We start from the raw sequence: 22,003 nt of genomic DNA on the forward strand, positions 1-22,003 counted from the left end.
TTCTTCTTGTCTATATTGCTCAGCATATCTCTGTACATACTCTCCGGCTTGCATTTCAAATTTTATACGTAACCAATATACACGAGTTTGTGTTGTAAGTGCATATGAGTAAGAGTTATATACATGCGCAAGCTTGCATTTACCAATGCTTATGCACAACTCTCTTTCGTTTACAATCTCACAATTTGGGTTTCCTTCGGTTCATTGCATAGTAGAGTGCACACGTCATGCGAATATATTTGGTATCCCCCTCCATATTTGTAGATATTTCGTTTTTGTTAAAAATATACACTCACCGTGTATGTGCAGCAACACATATACCGACGACCAGCGACTCTGCAACAATAAATACAATTTTCTTCTTTCTCATTGTAGACACGTCAATGAACACTGATACAACATTTTATGCGGACAACTTGCAACGTCTACGGTACACTCTATTCGGATTTTGGAATAAAATAAACGGAAAACATATTTTAGTTATAATCAGTGAACGAATTGCATTCTTTGACCGAATGTTTTGTGCGTAAATGAACTCTATATATACGGGATCGGTATACAGATATAAAGATTAAATAATTAAAAGTGTTCGATAAAGAAGAGGATTATCAGTTTTTCGTATATAAGTCGATGCAAGTGCTGTGAACATTTTTTTTAAATTAAGAAAATATTGTCATTTATCTTCGGTTTATCATTAATATTTCGGGTGAAGATCGGGAGTTTGTGAAGATTTATAAGTTTATGTGTGTAGCTCAGTTATAAAAAAAACAAAAGAAAATTGAGTGAATTGATGGAATAGAAATTAAGAAAGTGTGACTCGCGAAAAAAAATAATTTTATAAAATGGATTCAACACTAGAAACAACACCAGCGGCATCGCCATCAACAAATGTCTTCAAACCGGACGACATAGTGCCATCATTACGACTAAATGCCACCACCAACAGCAACACCACCAGCAGCAACAATGTCAACAGTAGCAACAACAGTCAATTCAAAAAGTGCATCCATCATCGAATGTCCCATTGTGGACGTACGGCTGTGGTGCAAACGCAGCAACGTGTTGTGCGTGTCGGAAACGGTAGTGCTGTCATAACCGGCGGTAACAGTAGTAATAGTAACGTTGCTACCAGTGCTGCCGGCAATTCCTCCAGTTCTGTAGCGGGACAACAAAACGGAGGGATTAGTACACAGGTCGGAATCCAAAGTCAGCCCGGTCTGGTTCAACCGGTTTCGGCAGCATTGCTTGCCGACCGATATCTGTTGCTGGATTTGGTTGATGGCAGTTCGCTGTACAAGTGCATTGACGTTCGGTCACATGAGGAATTGGTTTGCAAGGTAAATATTTTCGGTTTATTTTTGTAGTTTAATTGACTAGAGTGTTAGTGTGGCCATGGGAAGTAGAAGATGCGCTAGACACAAAACACCGTGTACTTTTGAACTAAGTCGATTAGTACAATAATTGTGAATAGAAATTCAAAGTTCCATTCGACTGACTGTGACAAAGAAGGCAGTCTTGATATTCCGACAATTATTGTTGTCAAAATAAATAGAATTTCCGTGGAGTCATCGCTTAAAGAATTGAATTGAAATGACTCATGTCTCCTAAGCATTTTTTTTTTGTTCTCATCGTCTGAACTATTCATTCTGAAAATTAGATTAAAATTCTTGGTACGAGCTACATAATACATATTCCGAAACTTGCATACATCAACATGTACTATGCTCGCTGGCTGGTATTAATTTAAATTGAAATTAAGGTCAGAAACAATGACTATTGCTCTGTTCAATAAGCAGTCCGATAAACTGAAAACAACTGGAAAAACAACAACAGAACTCGTTACAACGCACGCATTGACTGTACTTTTCAGTTAACAAACCGAAACGCACTCATTAACTCCTGAATCATCATTTAACGATCAATATAATTATGTGTTGCTAATGCCTTCCGATGATAATAGGTTCCCCTAAATAGAACTGCTGAGCATGCAATAGGTTATGACATTGAGGTCGCCAGCTGATAAATGAGAACATTACATCCAAATGTCTTGCCAACTACAAATTTTCGTCAGCTAAATCATATCGATTCGATAGCGTGCTCTATCCTTCGCTGATTCTCTTTTATTTATTTTGACAAAAAAAACGTGCGACTTTCAAACATAACATTTCGTCTGTGATGAAATATTGTGTGTGATCAAAGTCATCTTGAGTATATGGTCGGGCGAGTGACTTATTATCTCGAATCGGTTGATTGATTGCTGCCGATAAATGAACAGAAAAAAAGTAATTGAAAACCAGCAAAGTTTGCAAAAAAAATAATTTTTAATTCTAAATTTAAAACTTGAAAATTTCGAATAAATTAAAATTGACCTTCTCTTCAACACTGTTACGACACACTTGACCTTGCTAGGGGTCATTTATTGAGTAAAAATCACCAAAGTGTACCTAATTTCATAGCGATGAATTGCGAAACGATTTTTTTTTCTTCTTTCTTTCGTTTGCATAAACATTTCTCGATCGGTCAAACGAATTCGGATGAGTTTTCTTTTGAAACAGAATTTCTAAATCGTATATTGTGTCTGTACGAATCGTGTGTGAGTGTCTGTGGAATGTAAACACTCTTAACGTGCAACGATCTGTTTAGTAAATTCAGGTAAATAGAATTTTCTTGTCGGATTTTACTTCATCGTTTTACGATCATTTAACATCTTGAATGAAATAACATCCACATTCATTCGGTGCGTGTTTCTCTCTTGGCAATCAGTTAACATCGAATTAGATTTTTATTTTAGACGGACGGTATGCATTCTCCTGTATATTTGACACCGATCGCTCCACTTTAGACTTGTTTTCGATTGAAAATCTATTTCGATTTACATTGCATCGATTGTGTCGGTTATTTAAAAAAGAAACGAGTGACGGGTATAGAGTGTCATAGAAACTCATTTCCACACTGAAACATTTGCCAAACATGTCATAATGGCATTATGCATTACCCATCCGTAATAAACATGTTGGTTATACAAAACAAAACAACAAAAATTACAAATTTCGTCCACCCGAACCAATGACATTTTCGGACCAACAAAACCGTACCGATCGAATTTAACAAAATATTTTTATTTATCGCAATTACAACATCCCATTTTCAACTTGAAACATAATGCAATCCATTTAGAATTATGAAATGGTTGATATTCGAGGTAAAAAAAATTGTTATGAGTTTTTAATGCTACACATAGGTAGTACGTGTAGTTGGGATGGCTTAAAACATTTAATTGATTTGGATTTGATGTGTTTCTCTAATGTTAATTTGCTGATGGATGGAAAATTGTTTTAAGTAATTTTAACTCGGAATTGTTAATAGCGAGGAGATAATTACAAGCATGGAACCAGTGCCTCCGTAGATGTGGGAACAATTTGTTCGGAAATCTTACAGGAAAAGACTCAGTCGCAATTTGTTTTCAGCTGATTATCAGCTGATTCACGACTGCAAACAAAAATGGCTATGCATATAGACACAATGAAGGTGTAGACATATGGTTCTACCACACATGGGTGCACTAGTAAATCTATATAAACGCTCACAATCAGTTTTGTTTGCGTGAGTGAAGCAGCTGAAAATCAGCTGATTTAACGATCTTAGGCTGAAATTTGATTGCCCTTTCCTGTAGTGAAAATAATGGAAGTAAAAATCCTGCCCAAGGCAATCAACAAACAATTTTTTAAATGATTCAGAAAGATTTAAACTTCTAAAAACGGCCTAAATCATGGCATACCAACTCAATCTATTACTTCTTTTGTTTAAAACATGTTTATGTTTTTGATGCAAAATCTTCTACTTCGTTGGTTTTAACATACACGTTCAATGTACAAAAGAGCGCGGACTAGAATTGATTGCTTATTTCATGCATCAATATCGAAAGCAGATGACTAGCATTTTCTAATTTAATCTGTTAAAAGATTGTTTTCGACATCAATTGTCAATAATAGTTCTGCTATCCACATAGCAATCGACGACGGTCAGGAATTAATACAAAAACATAGCTAACGCCGACCCGTACGAAACACCTATTCGTATCAAAAGCCTTTAATGTGAAACTCTTCATTTCTCTTACTTCATTTTCTTCTCTGCTGAAAAACTATTCTCCCTTTAAAATCACTTCCATTATCCACTCTTTGCCTCGTTATCATATACAATTAAATTGCCGGAGGCAATATAGACAGCCCCGTACGAAGTCAAATTTCATAAATTCCTATTTAAACAGCTATATACCGCTATATTTACCTATATTTCACTATAAATAAACATTTCACAGAGGAATATGCTATTATATAGCTCTATATGCCTGTATATAGCTCAATATAGCTGTATATAGGTATATATAGATGTCCATATATGGAATCCCTGAAACCCCTCACACATAACACATTATTTCCATGTTAACAGAAACTCTCTAAGTATCATTTTCCCCAAGATATTTCTATTTTACTAAAATCCAATATGGCCGCCGGCAGCCATTTTGTTAGGAGACCGGAAATAGTACCGACGCTTTACATTCGTTAATACCTTTCAAACAAAAAAAAATTCATGAAATTCGGTCAAAATTTACTCGAGATATTGTCAAAATACACCACGTTCACTGTACTTCCGAGTAGCCAGATAAGAGCTCACTCCAAGAGACCTAGCTCACGCTCCGGAGAACATAATTTCATAAATTTTTTTTCCCTGATTGGTACGGTCAATACCTATCTAATAAAGCTAAAACAGACGAAATATCTTCAAATGTGGCCGACCTACAAGCAAAAACTGCTTGCCGCCCTGTGCCTGTTCCACACCAAGGGGTCTAACTCACGAGTCGGTCATCCGATTTCCATAAACTTTTTTTTTTGTCGATCGGTATTGTAAATACCTTTTATTTGACGTATCACTTACAAGTTTAACGTTTAAATGTCCGGAGATATCTTCGAAAAACCGTAAAGCACTTATTGGGCCACAGCTCGGGAGGGGTCGATCCAAAATCACTCATCTTCGAACTTAGCCTGTCTTTTGACATTACCAAACGGGAAAAAAAAGAATTTTCAAAATCGGATGCGTTTTACTCAAGTTATCGTGCAGACAGACAGACGGACAGACGGACATTTTTTTTTTCGCGGATTTGGCATCTCTAGACAACCACAATAGGTTTCCCCTTACTCAGGGAGTCCAATTCGACGTGTTACAAACGTATGCGTAAACCTATAAGACCCCAGTACTTCGTACGGGTCTAATGAACATCTAGACACTCTTATTTTCAATACCGATCCATACATGGCAATTCAACAAATTCTCAAACTTTTTTATTATTTGCGTTCAAAAGACAAAACTCATTTTTTTTAGTGCCGATTTCAATCATCGAATCAATCAGACATATTGCATGGGTGTGTTCCAATATCGACAAAATGATTTTTTTTTTGTGTATTAACCAAGCACCAGATTTTTTTTCCAACCATTCAAAAACGTTTAGTGATATGATTGCGAATTCTGTTTCAACATGATACCATACACACATAAACACAATTTTTATTCTTTTAATCGGTTTTGATGACGACGACGACGGCCAAGATACACCTACCTGGGTTGGGTTTTTGTTGAATTGGTTAAATTTATTAATTCATTTTATTTAACTAGACCGCAAATTTTTATCGTTTTGTTGGTTTGCCTTTAAACTGAGCTAATAATGTTGAACTTAATTTAATGCTTTTTTTTCTCTTCAAACTCATAACCAATAACTGTACATTACAACCAATATTGCCCAAGCGATCGTTTGAGGTTTAATTCGATAAAATGATAATAAATTGTTGGCTACTTACGCAATTGTGAGGGGATAACGAAGTGTAAAATAATTCTTTTTTTTTATTCTGACCTTTGTTAATTCATGTTAATTTAGTTTAATTGAAGAGTAAGAGACCTCGGTGTTTCTCAAGCAAGAACATTGTGTGTGTGTCGATGAATAGCGCAACTAAGTGAAACGGTTCATTCGACATTTTCGGATAATTTATGTTCTCTTGAAATATCGTTCACATTGAAATTAGAATCTTTTTCAATTATTGTTGAATGTTGATCGAATGGCGGTTACACAGTTCAGCACACAGATGTCATTTTTTGATAAAATAAATTTAGAAAAATTTGAACAAAAAATAAATTTCAACCGAACGTGACTGTAGCCATGGCTTCGACAATTAGTCGAGCACGTAAAATTGTTTTTAGAAAATTTGCTAGAATAAATGTTTGCAATTAAATCGTTTTAAGCTCACATCAACAACAATTTTTAACAAATGATGTGTGTCAGGCTTGTTGTATGTTCTGAGTTCTGACATAACTAGCTCGGGTTCGATTCCAGTGTCACGTAATTCCACATGGAATTTTTCTAGCTATTCTATCCCATTGGTAACGTCCTAAAGTTCGCTCAAGCTTCATAATTTGGGTAGTTGCCGTGTTCTTGTTGGCTGTAACTATGTACACACTGAATGACTTTAGCCTACATTAAAGCGATGGATTACCTAACTTTCCTCATTTGCATACTTCAAGGCGTGGCTCGGAAGTCACGTTAAGCCGGTGTTCCCGACTGCACCTGCACGGAAAAAACACAAAATGTCGATGTACGTTTGAGTCGATCACGATTTACGTGTGGGTCGCAAATGCTACGTCTCGTACGTAGTATGTACATCGAAGTCGTAAAATTCTACGTCTACATCGTACAATAAACGGCTGAGTGAACCATTGGTTTTGTCCTCACTCAACTACAATGTACAAAACCAATGGTTCACTCAGTCGTTTATTGTACGATTTAGACGTAAAATTTCACGACTTCGATGTACATAATACGTAGGAGATGTAGTATTTGCGACTCACACGTAAATCGTGATCGAATCAGACGTACATTGACATTTTCCGTATTTTCCGTTTTTTCCGTGTGTTATTTGACGTAAAAATGCTGTTAGTTAAGTAATCTAAACAAATCAGATCCCAATGCCCTGTTGTCCTAATTGCTAATAAACAAATGAGTGCTAAGATGGCGTGTGCCTTAAATTATTTCACAATTTTTCTTACTTTATCTTTTGCAAATTGTTTATTGTCGGTTAGCGATCAACCAACATAGGTAATTGAATCCCAAATCACACTGAACTTGGTTGAATTCAATCATTTTAATGTGACCACAGAGACCTATACGTACGAGGTATTTGATGACGGTCGATGTGTAAGCAAACAACAACTTTAATAGGATTGCATGCTTCTACTATTCAGACTAACAGTGTGACGTGTTTGGTCGGATGAAAACAAAAATTATGGAATTATGAAGCCAATTGGAATTGGGTCGTAGTATTCCATTCTGGTTTCAAGGGAATTTTGATTATATTCTTACTCGATTCTTACTAGTAGCGCTGCTTCGTTTATTGAATTTTTAATTTACATTCAAATGATCAATTCACATTCCCATTAACAAAATTGAATCATTGAACTAATGCTCAGAATTTTTTTTGATGTTTTATAGGTTGCCAACAATCCATGTACAAATCTCTTGACTGCACATTTTCGCTTGGACGGGAACAGCTATGTGAATCCACTAAGAAAAGTGATTCAAGGACAGAATCAAACTTATCTATTCTTCTCGCCATCTGAAGTGAGTACATCGTTTGTTTCAATTGAAAGGCATTCAACATTCAATAAAAACCGCAATCAACTCCAATTACAGGGTGATCTTCATTCATACGTTCGGGTACGAAAGCGACTCCGTGAACCAGAAGCCAGACGCTTGTTCCGACAAATGTGTGAAGTTGTAAAGTGTTGTCATGAACAAGGTATCGTTCTACGTGATCTCAAACTCAGGAAATTCGTTTTCGCCGATACAGAAAAGTAAGTTAACCGAACATTTTCTCTTCGTATTTCAATTGTTAAACTATTATTACATTGTGACCCAGTTCTTAATGCCATAAATGTGATGAAATTATGCAAGTGATACAATTGAGAATACGTGTTTGATGTTTCATCAGAACGCATTCTGTAGTAAAACGACCAAAATTGAGCAAAATTTCTCATTGTTTCGTATGGTCGTCGTTTTGTCTTTTAATGTGATTTTTTTTTACGTTGAAACTAAACCGAGCAATAAGAGCAACCGCTAGTGTTAATGGTACACACCATTTCAATATACGGTACGCGAAACATGTTCTTTCGTTTACATCAAGAAAATATTGTGTCAATTTTCTCCCATAACCTTCAACAATGGCAACGTCATAATAGACGCGCAACCGAAACACACACAGACAGTGGCAGGCATAATTTACATAAGACAATTATTTTATAAAAATTTATTTCATTTATTTGTTTTTGTACCGAATGACATTGTAGCCATGGGTTATGTGTGTCGGTGTGTTGTTTGATTGAATAATGAGTGAGGTGTAATCGTTTAAAATCGTTTCTTCAGAAGACTTTCCTTGAGACATCACCAAAATAATGTGTGCAATTCGGTGTGATCCAAGCCAGTCAGCTAACCTTCTGTGAGAATTTTCTTTTTTAACAAAATTTAAATTAGTCGCGATTGACTGTGAAGTCCATGACCTTTAAAGTTCTTGAAAGCATTTTGCTTAGACTGAAATGTGTTTTGTCATGTTGGATCAGCAATAAATGTTCTAATATTACCATTTTCCCATGCAATTCGTTCAGTATAGTCGACGGAATGATGAAGCATTACGTTGGGCAGAAGAAAATCAATGACCCAAGGCAAGGACCCGTAGCTTGTTCTGGTCTGATAGCATTCACTAATGCTATGATGTTACATTCATCCGTTTATTGATTTATATCGCCTCGAAATCTCCGACCGAGTAGAGTGACTTACCCCTCGTCTCCGATATTTCCGAAATTCGTTCGAAAAATCACACAAAATTATCATAAAGTCCATATATTCCACAACTCGCACCATTTTAATGAGTTTTTTCGTCGTCTTTTCGCCTGGTACGAATATACCTACCAGTGTTTTAGCAAGTGATTGCAAGAAAGTCGTGTGTCTGAAATTTTTATTTCTATTTATGATGTCAGACCTTAGCAAACAATAATATTTCAACAATTCTGCAGCATTAAAAGTTTCAGACACACAAAAAATTAAGCCGCAGACACACACAATGAATGTAATTTCTCAATTTTGCAAAGCTCAGATTAATTGTTTCAGGTAGGTTTTGTGTCATTTTTATTCAAATCTCAAGCTCTGGTGTGGGTGGAATTGGAAGACGGAAAAAAAGAGAATTTTTTGTAAATTTGTGTCATTTGCAATAATTTTGGTTTGATTGGAATGCACGTTCGTATTCTACAAAGGATTAGATGGATTCTTTTGAACAACAGTCTGCTGAAATCGGATACTTTTTGCAGTGAATCTTTTATGTGAGCCTATATAGGTATTGGTACCTAGAAACCAAAACCGCTTTCAAAAAAAGAAATCCTCGATGCTTGTGAGGTGGGAGGTGATCAAAAACCGAAAACATGCACTTTTCTAATGGAAATTTCTCCGGGTACATGAGACGTACAAGATTGTTTTAGGTGTCAATAGAATGGTAATTTCATGTACTTTCGGGGCAAATAGGATCTTCTTGCGATTAAGATTCATCCACACGCCCCTTAAAGAAATTTGACCATTTCGGCTAACTTTCAGTGGTTTCTTTGCATCCGAAACGCGACAGAAACAACAGAAAACTGTTTCTTCTGATTGCTACTGGTACCAGCTTTCCAAAATGATACTAAAAATATTCATGGGTAGGGTTAGGGTAGTGACCCGATGACTGTGCCTTTGATATCTAAATTTGAGACACTCTGTTTCTCTGCTGGAATAATTCGGTTCGCAGGAATTTTTAGCCCCGTACGAAGTACTGGGGGCTTATAAGATTAATATGCCGTTTGTAACACGTCGAATTGGAAGCAGACAGTAAGGGCAAAGCATTTGGTTATGTTCATAGATGACGAATCCGCAATAAAAAAAATGTCCGTCCGTCCGTCCGTCCGTCTGTCCGTCTGTCCGTCTGTCCGTCCGTGACCCCTCTAGCTTGAGTAAATCACAACCTTTTTTCAAAATTCTTTTTTTTCCCGATTGGTATCGACAAAAGTAAGGTCAAGTTCGAAAATGGGCATGTTAGGGTCGGCCCTTCCAGAGCTAGAGCCCTATAGGTGTTTTTCAGTCTTTCGACGATATCTACCGAAATACGCACGCAATAACTGCTTGTGATATTTTAAATGAAAGGTATTGACGAGTAGAACAAAGTTGCTGAACATTGTTTTTGGGTAAGATGCAACGTGGGCTTGTTGGGAGGGCTCAAAGGTCGTTACTCGGCCCTAAGTGTTTTTTGCACATAAATCGAGTAAATCTCATCCGATTTTGCTAGTTTTTGTTTCATTTGAGAGGTAATTGAATACCCAATGAAAAGTTGGCAAAAAATTTTGGGTTTCTAAAATAATGTCGTAAATTGTTGGTTTTATTTGAAAGGTACTTCGTACGGGCTTTCGTAATTGCGCTATGCGCAATTTTAAAAATGAACACTTTCAGTAAATTTGACAATGCCCAACTTGACTTGCATTTTGGTAACAGACGCATTAGAGGGTTGTAGACGTATTAGGGTTCCGGGCTTATTAGGGCTACGGACGTATTATGGTTGCGGACGAAATAGGATTGCGGGTTGTACGGGGCTAAGTCGCAGCAAACGCTCCGACTGTTCTGATGCCTTGTTTTAAATCAAAAATAGTTTTTTTCGCAGCATTTTCTGATGCTCACATTTTTGAAACCCACTAGCCACACAAGAATCGGTGAATTTTTTCGAAAGTAGTTTTGGCTTCTAGGGACTAAGTTCGATTTCAGCGGGTCTGTTTCTCAAAAGAATCATTCCTAACGAACGGATATATTCTATTCGTAGAATTTTCTGTGACACAGAATTCTAAACAATCTCTGATCCATTGCCGTAGCCCCGAATACCATTGCTAAAAGTATTTGATTGAAAACCTTGTCAGTCCCAATTAATTCTGCATATCACTTTTAAAATTGCGGATCAACTGAAGAAATAATTTAATGCAGAGACGTAAAAAAAGCGCTGAGCCTAATACGAATATTTTTGGTTCTAACACCCAAATCAATCGGCTGATTTGCCACTCTTTGCATTGACCTCTCTCTCTCAAAAAAAAAAGAGTTTCAAAACCAGTATTTCATCTCAGTTTTCAAAACCGCAATAATTCATGTATATCATAAACCATTCAACGAATAAAAAAAAAACTCGACGAAAAAAAAACTAAATAAAGAAATATGAAGCAAGTAAAGTGCCCATATTAACCATATTAATTCAATAGTAATGACCTTACCTTATTAACGACCATATGTGTGTATGGCAAAAATGAGTTAATTCTCTCCGACCAGCGCATGCATGTAAACATACATAAACAAATAATTAACGCGAAGGTATATTATACATACCTCCATCAATATGCCAACTATCAATACCAATTTTTTTTTACACACATCAATGCACCATCAAAAGATTTACAACAAAAAAATTTGTTAATGAGTCAATGTTTCGTTTACCATTTTTGTATACTACCACATTGACGAGAGAAACACAGAGAAAAAAAAACTTAAATTTCACAGTCAAATACCAAACCATGCAAAACTGCTCCGCTAACTGGAACAAAACCTTGAATTTATGGTTCAATTGGTTTGTTTTTATGTACGACCTCAATTGTATAAACAATTTTTTTTGTGTTTGTTTTTCTTATACTCTCGATCGATTAACAATTAGCCGTTTTGTTTAATTAAAAATCCATTTTTTTCCCGAATTATTACTTCCATAATTCGTTAATTATGGTGCAATCGGCACTTAAGCCTCATTATCTGCTGTCTACAGATTGTTTGTGACACATCTGAGCTATCCGACATTTGAAATGTTGTAACGGAATGAGAGAACTTATGTCAGGTCAGATTGATGCCGTTCAGGTAATAATTGAATTTTGACCAAATATTTGAGTTGTCTGATCCATTTTAAAAGACTCGGTGATCAAACGACTCGTTGATACTGTCAATCGGAACAATTTCTCCCTGTCTGAATCGTGACGATTTTCCTCATATTTCTATTTAAGCTTGTTCGTAAAAAATTGGGCATTCAGGACCTGAATTTCAGGTCCCATGCGTTTTGTCGAATGTTTGAAATTCCATCAGAGCAATCAATGTCTCGGGATAATTGTGCAATATCAATTTTATCAATTTTTGCTTTAAAACTTGCCGTATCATCGGTGGTGTAAACTATCTGTTAATTGAGATGTGACGAATTGGCTCGCAACAAAATTCTTTGCACCAAAACATTCTCACACCTGGAGGACAAAATGATTTGCAAAACAAAACCCCACAAAGAACAAAACAACAACAACAACAACAACAAGAAAAAAAAAGTTTGTAATTTTCATCATAACATTGGCAAAGTATCGTTTTCTCAATCTGTTCGAAACAATAGCGCCCGTCATTAACTCACATTATTAGTTAATGCAACAATTCAATAACTATTTGAATATATAAGAAGAGAGAGAGAGAGAGAAGAAAAAATTGTTTGAGTTACATACACCAACCCCATTGACAGTGATATAGCGTCAATAACCAAGCTAAACAACATCGAAACCTCAATTAAATTGATGTTGCAAATGGTAATGGAAAAAGAAATATGAATAAATTTTAATAAAACGTTTCGGCGTTTTTGCTAAAGCGTGTTTCACACACTCATACATTCGTGCACACCATAATCAGCTATGGATCATTTGTTCAGTAAATTTGTTAACTTTCCAGCGTATTAGACAGAAACGACCACTTAAACGGTAATGTCAGTGGTATCACGTCGACAATGCACTTTTTGCAGTGAATCAAGTTTGAGATATTTGGTAGCGTATCGCCTGTCAATCATTTGATCTTTTACTTCTTTGGTTGATCTGGTGTCTATGGTGCAAAATCTATTACTTCATTAGTTTGGCCATAATGTATAAAATATAAAAGACGTCTAGCCTGAGGTTGTGGAGTCATTTTTGTCGTAGGTGTCGATAGCAGATGACTGACTGTTTATAAAAAATATTTTTAAGTCAGTCAGATATTAACAAAACCCAAAGTTCAATTGACAAAAAAAAGGTTCCAAATTAGTAGCTAGACGATCCCTCTAAGTTCACTCGAACCAAATGAACAATTTACACTGAACATTATATGACTAAAGTCATTTGAAATAAACATTGATTGCCAAATAATTTTTTGCTTCTCTATTGTATGACAAAATGATAAATTGTAATGTTTGGCTGTGTGGTGTTTCGGATGTTGTTGTTTAATGCTCACACAGATGATAGTTTTGTAATGAATTACAGCGTCGATTTAACGAAATGATATGCAATATCATTGGATGGATTATTACAAACATCCTTTCAATTTTTTTTTCAAACTTGAGTGAGACTTCTATAGCCATCAAATTGTAAAATAAATTTTGCTGGCTGGCCAACACACATTTTTCACTGAAACATTCTAACCGGCCATTAATTGGTCATTTATATATTTTGTATCAATAAGAAAAGCTGCTTGACCTTAAGAACTGACTTTGTTCAAGCAATTGACAACATTCGTTCATTTGAAAGCTAAGTAATTCGATTCTAGTAACTCATATCCAATAAAAATTATTCCGAATAAATTCAGCTACCTACAAAATATGTTAATCATTCCACGCCAAGTTAATGTGTTCAACATGAAAATTTACATACGAAAGAGAGAAGAAGAAAAAAACCACACGCGTTATGCTGTGTGTATAGCATTGCACAAGTTTAAACTAATATTTAGTTGAATGACCTCCAAATACTTGGTTCAGATTTCCTAATTTTAAATTTCACGATCAAAATAGAGTCTATGAAGGTCTTTACGCGGCGTATTTTTTTTTATTATTATTTCTTCTCTCTCTTCGTTGTTGGTTTACAACCGTGTGGTGTATACATCTTTTACTCTTTTTTTTGTTAATATTATGCTTCGTGTTTGCTATAAAAAACTATTTTTTGATATTCAGCTGTTGGATGTGTATATAGGAGTTTGGATTATATCATTTACTTCTATTAATAGTTTTTAATGCCGACGTACTTACCTTGATCCAGGTCGTATCATTCAAATGTTTTAAACAAATACAACACACACACCAAAAAAACATTGTCTTCGAGGTTGCTACTTTAGATTTTTTGTTATAATTTCCTCTAAGTTTTTATTAATTAGATTGTTAAGCAACAAGTAAACAACGAAAGCGCTTCAATAAATCACGATGGTCTGACATAAACATCAGGCGATACCAAGCTAACTAAATTTTTACTTCATACTTCATATAATTCGAACGTGTACCATTAGACCATGTCAAGTGTTCAAGTGTTCAATTTTGTTCTACGAACTTTTGTCAAATCTAGTACTTCAGTGATTTTATATCTGTCGTATATGACAGATATTGTATAATTCCAACGTGTTAACGTGTACCAAAAGAACATGTAATATCTGTCTAGGCGCTTGAGGTGTTCAATTTTGTTCTTTGCCAAATCTAGTACTTCACTGATTGTACATAATGCTTTAAACGACTTTGAGAATTTTTTTTTGAGGATATTATCATAAGGTAAAGTTCAAAGATCACATTATTCATACAACGTCAATCCCATTTATATCGTGTCGTGAAAGGTATGAATAGCAACTTTAAAACAATATCAATCAATTACGTTTCTCTGTGAGATTTTGCGATTAACAGTCTTCTAGCACAGTTGACTCAATCTATCGTTTTTGTTAATTAACCGGAATACATACAGCCGATGTATAAACGTTGGTCTGCTGTAATTCGATCAGTCATAAACGAATCAATTATTGTTACTTTTCTGATGTCTCATAAAGTAAAATAAGAATTGCAAAAGCAATCATTTGACCTTAAGGAACACATACACACACCGACAGCACAGTGAAATAAATTTAAAAAAAAAAACTGAAAAAAGATAATTAAATTTGTTCTTGACTGAAAAACAAGCACAAGCTCTTATTAATTTCGTAACGGTTTGTATTATGCTGAAAAATGTGTATATATTCGAAAAGCTTGCAAATGACTGGTTTAGGTTAAACTCATTAAATGTTTTGTTTTGGGTAAACGATAAACTAGAGAACTTGAAGCAAGTTTCTATCCAGCTGGGGAAATCTTTCTTGCACGGTAGTCGTTGCATTTGATAGAATGTCAAATCCATTGATGAAGTGTAAGGAATTTCAATGGTGGGTTCAACAGGCACCATTGCTCTTCGGATTCCAGCTAATGTGGCAAAACTAATAGACTACTACTTTTACCGCTGCTTCAGCTTTTCAGCCCAAATCCTGAAATAGTGACAAAAAACGTATCTAGCCTACAATCTAGCTTTGACTGCAGTGTTGTCAGACTTCGTTTTTTACAACTACTTCGAAAAGATCGTACAATTAACCTTTGGTACAGAGTAGATGTATCGCGATATAATTTGATTGAATCTGTTACTTCATTTGAAAGTGTCGCCTGACGTTTGAAACAGAATCTTTTACTTCATTTGACACACATTTCGGTATATAATGCAACATTAACAGGGGCCCATCGCTCATTTTTGTCTTTGCTGTCGTTAACAGATCATTAGCCGTTACCGAATGGTTAGAGGTCTGTTATGTTAAATGTATTCCTACGCCCACTAAACGGATTACAATCTAATTATCGAATTGAAAACATTCTTACATAAGTTTTGGTTTTGTGAGAGGACCGGCGCACCAAATAGCCGTTTGACGTTCCCAGCTTTGACAGGCCTATTTATCAACCGCACCTCTATGAATTACACTTAATTACAACAAATTAACTGAACTTTATGAATTTGCTGAACGTAATTCGCATTACATTCAATCGGTAAACCAGAGAATATTTAATAACCAAAAATGGTTAAAACTTTTCTCTCAACAACATTTTAATTCAGAGCTAAAAATCAAGTCGAATTTATTAACAATAAATCTCTACCAACTGTTTGTTCTACGGTGATTTATGGCCAATCTGTAATTTAGTGAAAATAAATGGAAAAAAAGCACATTATTGCATGTGTGCCATACTCATTTAAAGTCGTACAAAACCAACAAGGGAAAAAACACATTACATCGTACATTGAACATGGAAACTAAAGCGGTTGTATGTTCCAGTACAGACATTATTAAATTAGAATTTATTTAATTATAGAAAGCAAATTGTTTCGTTACATATTCTGTTGGTTTTTGTTTTTTTATTCAATTAGAGTTTATTTAATTAACGTTACATGCTGAACGTATTTGTACGTACGAGTTCTTCTAACTTAATTTTGAACGTAAACGCATTACTTTCGAGTCTTATACTGCAAATGAAATGATGTCAATTCAATGTGTTCGAACGATATATAGTTATAATTCTACTTGGAACACACTTCACAGCTCATAATACGCTGTTGGTGTCGTCTTGAACTGGTTCACATTAATTGAATAATTGATGGGGAAGATCGAATCATTCCGAGATAAACTTCGACTTTTATAGTCACAAGTCAAACGATTTGAACCGATCATCACTAAGTCTGTGACATCTTTTGTTGGAAGTATCGCTTAGTGTATGATCCAAAAATCTGTTACTTCATTAGTTCAAACATTTTGCCTTATAAGAAAGTCGCACTCAGAGGTCCTCGTTTATTTTCGACATCGATAGCAGATGATTATGATTATCCAGATCGCTTTTTACACCAGCTGACCGTCTTTCGGCAGTAATGGTAGAATAGAACTTTTAATTTGTTCTCAGGATGTAGAAGTACCAGTCATTGGTATCACCGGTCCATTTAGCAAGAACAATGGTTATCCAAAACGATGTCGGAAATACGTGATATTTCAACACTAGTTCGTAAAAGTTTATTTTGTCTGACGTACCAGTCTTTCTAATCGTTCCGAGACCGTGAAACATTCTGATTGCGTTAATTCTATTTTGTTCGATGATGCATCTTCGGCTGTAGTAACCAAGCTTTGTGGTATATCATTGTTTACAATAGATGTGAAGGACAACCAATTTTTTTTTATTAATACCACACCACACTCTTATTGCCAATACATTTATGCAATTTATTCGTTTTCAACAAAAAAAATAAAAAACTAACGAACGAACAACGGAACACACACAACCAATTATTTTGTGGGCCAAATACAATGTTTTATTCGCGAACACGCAAAAACTAAGCAAAATTCTCAATCGATTTACTGGGTCAATGTTAGAGGATGTAAACGAGCGAGAATTTATTGAAATTTTTAGAAAATCACTTTGTTGTGAATTGTTTTAGAAACTCGGTGCTGTTGTCTGTTTTGGTTTGGATTGCGTTGTTGTATGGTTGGTAGTTAATTTTCGGGTTATTTTGTGGCTCCATTTTATTCATTACATTGCAGGTGATAGGTCCTCAATGATATCAGTCAAATTGGTCCACTTTATTTGACGAAAATTTTGATCAAAAAATTTCGTGAAGGTCAGGCTTTTGAGCCGATCTTAAGTCATTCGTTTTTTATGCCCTCCTCTGTGTGAATCATAAACTCAAATCGGGTTAGCTGACATAAAACAATATAATTTCGGTTTCATTTCCTTTGGCAAAAAAAAACCTTTTTGTTTCGATGGTATCTAAAACCAACAAAACTTTCACACCCTCAGTATTACATATCTGTGCGAAATGAATCACAGTAATACAAAGAAAATGCAAAAACTGTAATCCATCAGTCATAGGAACGCATATAAGTACTGCAACATTTCGGTTGAAAGAACTGTACAAATAAATTTTGGACATTGCGTTGGCTTGACTCATTGCATTCAAGTTCCAAGAAAATGAGACAAGCCTGAAATATTTTTTATTTTTTTATTTTTTGTAAACGCAAGAGAAGGTTACTTTTCTACCTAAACAAGCTCGTAAACGAAACTGTACGAAATGATGGCTGTGTATAAAAGTCCCTTTAAAAACGTTCACCGAATAAAATCGTACACACAGAGGACAGCATCATTGATGGCAGATGGTTGTGTGCTGGAATGTTTTTTCTTATTTTTTGTCAAATCCTTTTATCATTTTTCTGTATAATTTTTTGAAAATTTTTGAAATATTTTTAACGACCGATGAGAAAACATTCAAATGTTTATCTAATTTGAACTAATCTCGAATATGAAAATTAATGAGAAAAGGAAGTGGATGAAATTGATTTGATAACCTTTCTGACACCGAATGTTATTCTTATTAACATGATCATGTGATGTTATGAGAATCGAAATTTTTGAACATGGGTATCATGGGTATGCAAGACATTCGAATTTGAAGCACATACAGACTTGCCTGTTGCTATATGATCGTGGATAGGATGTTGTGTTTACATGGAAAACGATATGGGAAATGTCTTTAACAATTACCAATGTACCATCGTCAAGTGTTTAATGGAACAAGCAGCTTTTAATGCGGATGTGACGGTAATTTTCCGTCAAATTTACTGATATTTGTCACAAAAAGATTGACTTCTATTCTGAACTTGAGTATTAAAAATTCCGATAATTTCGGCCCTGGCAGGACCTATTTTAATTTCCATTTATTTTATGTAGAACAAGAAGGATCGCTACTCGAACTTACTGAAATTTACGAAAACTTTCCAAAAATTACCGAAATCAGTAAAAGTTTGGTAAATTTCGGTAACAGGTCCTGGGCCTTGCTTCTAATACTTTGATAAAAACATTAACCACAATTACTTTGATGGGCAAGAAGGCAACACCTCACACTGGCTACTAATTAAAAGTCCATAAAAGATGGCTCATCTTTATGCTATCGGCTAACAAATTCCAGAAATTAATCAAACTCTAATTGTCTGACAATACAAAGCCAATCACATTTTTGAATCAATTTATTCCCAGCAGAGGTAACAAGGGACAAATCAGGTGTCAAAGGTTATTCAAACTTAATCTCATCCTTGATCCCTAATGTATTTGCAGTCGTTTCAGTTCAACAGTTGAACAGTTGGATTTAAAATCCAAATCCAAAATATTCCGTCGACTAGCTTAAGATCCAAAACTACTGAACAAAGCAACGACATCGACACAAAAACTCTAATATTTTATATCGTTTCGTTATTGTGCAAGTTACATTTTATACACAAACAACAATCTGTTGCATATGTCCCTTGAATGCGAGATCCCAAAATCGACCCATTCGAAATCCTGATAAAGGAAAATTACAATGCGTGTAGGAGAAAGAACACGAAATATGGACGAAATCTAAGCATAAAATTTATTGGGAACACAAAGTGCATCTTGCCCGGTATGTTGTTGTTGTTTTTTTCCTTCGTCTTTTTTTTTTTGCTGTGAAAAGGTTTGCATCTGCCTCAACATTAAAAAACCTTTTTTTTTCTCTCGTCATTTAAATACATTTTTAAAAATTTTGTGTTGTCAAAGAAATCACGTTACAAAAACATTTTTGTGGGATCCAGAAAATAAGGTTGTGTTGTGCATAGTGTGCATAGTGTATGGGGTACAGTTGGTGCGTTTAGTTATTATTTTTTTTCGGTTCAATTCAATAGATCAGGTAAAATTTAGTTAGGATTCGTTTTAAGAGTAGGAGAGAAGAACCAAAATAATAACAAACAAGTAAGAGGAGAGTGTGCAGTGAGACTTGATACACGGTCCGTCCGTATATATATATATGTATGTGCATGTGCATGGAAATGTGCATTTTAAAAGGAACTTTTTTTTCTAGATGATGAACTTTGATTGAAAACATCTGCGTCTGTGCTTGTTTTGGAAGAAAAATTGATCGAAAACGTTAAAAAAAAGTTAAATTTTGTAAATATTTTTTATATCCTTTTGTGTACCAGACAACACGGTATTGCAGCTGGTTTATAAAATGTATAATTAAATCCTTTACACACGAACAAAAAAAGAAAGAAATATTGATCTGACGTTGCATCTCTCTATCATTTCAATCGGCTAAAAACGTTATAGTGGATTTTTCGTAAGTTTCTTTTTGCTGGTACGTTTCCCATATTACGGTCGAGAAATTAAGTGCTCATAATACTCAATTATACAATCATTGGACAAAGAAACTCTATGCTTTTTTTTCTACTCCGTCTACTCCTCGTATACACCACATAATTTTATAACATCCATTACATTGCGACAACCAATCTTTTAGCTTCCATACTTTATTCGTTTATTGATTGATCTCTCTGTTTTGTTGCGATTACACAATTTTTCTTTTTCTTTTTACGTATTAAAAGATAATTATTTCTTTCTCCATATAATGGGCGAATTGAAAATTATACAGAGGAGAAACAAAAATACTTTCATATCAATCTAAGACACGGTGAAACAAACAAACGAACGAAAAACGTATCTCGTACACACGATTTCCAAATAACATTAAAAATTCCGTATTTGTTATTTCCTTAGCACATAAGATGTCAGTCACCTATGGAACCGATGTAGAGGAGAAGAAAAAAAACACTTTCTTCTTTGCGATTACATTATTTAATTTTGTTAATAAGCTGCCTCTCTCTCTTTTCTCACTTGAACCATAGTTTTGTTTTGTTTTTTTTTTACGGTAGATACGTCGTGTTGCATTATATATACATATTTCCAAAGTAACTGGAAGAGAAAGGCTATAATTGGTGTCGGTATCTGTTACGAGAAATTTTTCGTATTATTCGTTCCCTAATGAATTGGTCAAGAGTTTAAGAAAGCACACTTTTCCTTCCTTGGTTTTTTTGAGAATGGTATACGATCAAATCGAAACGAAGATTATTTGATTATTCTGACACGACGAACTCATATTTTGTGTTACATGAATGCCAACATTAACCTATCGATAGCCTTTTGTTTACAAAAATGAGAAGAGACTTTTTCCTCGTGACTCAATCATAGAAAGTGCAGCTCAATATATCGGGTGAAATTGAGACGTTGAGGTTTCCTTATACGTGGTCGGAATAAAAACGAAAAAAGTTGGGCTTATACATCCACACTGTGTGTCTTCCTTGAGAGAAATGATCATCAGGAAACTTTTAAAGCTTGGAACAGGTCAGGTCAACCTGACTTTATCTGATACCTGATTTGATAAATTTTCACCTGATCTGTCGTGAAGTGATACCTGAAACCCCTAAAGTAATCAGGTCGATCTATCAAGGCTAGGTGGACCTGACATTTCTAACCTGGCAGGTTTCAGAAATACAAGTTCAGATCGGTAAGAACTACTGACCGCGGTCGACTTTTTCTGAGCATTAGATTTTCTCTTAATTTTTTCCGAAGGTGTTCTTTGCTGACTAGCAATACATTGGACTTACTGTGTTCTTCAAGAAATATTTTCATTCAATTTCAATCTCATACTCATAATCAACCTGATTGGTAACAAACCCAACGCTCATTTTATTCTATAAATTTAGACTGTGTCGCCTTCAATCTGTTGGATGCATCGCATTCAACGAATCTTTTTATAAGCAGTTATTGTTGCCAACGAGAACCGGCTATATTCTCATAACGAGTTTTCCATATTTAACAAACGAAACATTTCCTCATCTGAAAAGAATCTGCGGCACCATATAGACACATAATTTAATCCACTCGCCCACTCACTGCTAGATTGAATTGAAAATCTTTATTAGTGAAGCGTATCTGACACGTGCGATGCAATGGAATCCGTTGGACCTGAAGTTCAGTGACTGAACTGAGATCTATATTCAATTTGTTTAATAAATCAATGTTCGGAGAAAGCACAACCAATTCACAGCGATTACAATTAATTGAACTTCCGTTACGGTGTAAAAGTGGTTTGCGCAATGTATTAAATAGAAAATGCAGTCGACCAAACATTTGTATAAGAAATTGGAAATTATTTTTTTTTCGTTTTCTCGGCCGAACCGTATTGTATCGTTTGACCACATTATACAGCTGGTGAATGA

The 22,003-nt window shown here is 35.0% G+C and overlaps 1 protein-coding gene across 4 annotated transcripts in view; it reads left to right on the top strand.

Annotated features, from left to right (window-relative positions):
- Positions 1 to 22,003, top strand: part of LOC119085146 (tribbles homolog 2-like) — a 56,815-nt gene that overhangs the window by 17,381 nt on the left and 17,431 nt on the right. For all 4 annotated transcript variants that reach the window (XM_037195425.1, XM_037195424.1, XM_037195428.1 and 1 more), the window contains 3 exons: positions 376 to 1,337; positions 7,535 to 7,663; positions 7,736 to 7,896. In XM_037195425.1, coding sequence (XP_037051320.1) covers positions 843 to 1,337; positions 7,535 to 7,663; positions 7,736 to 7,896 — 785 coding nt within the window. In that variant the 5' untranslated portion in view covers positions 376 to 842. The remainder of the gene's footprint in view (positions 1 to 375; positions 1,338 to 7,534; positions 7,664 to 7,735; positions 7,897 to 22,003) is intronic.

This window comes from Bradysia coprophila, unplaced genomic scaffold, assembly GCF_014529535.1.
Source record: "Bradysia coprophila strain Holo2 unplaced genomic scaffold, BU_Bcop_v1 contig_94, whole genome shotgun sequence".
NCBI lineage: Eukaryota > Metazoa > Arthropoda > Insecta > Diptera > Sciaridae > Bradysia > Bradysia coprophila.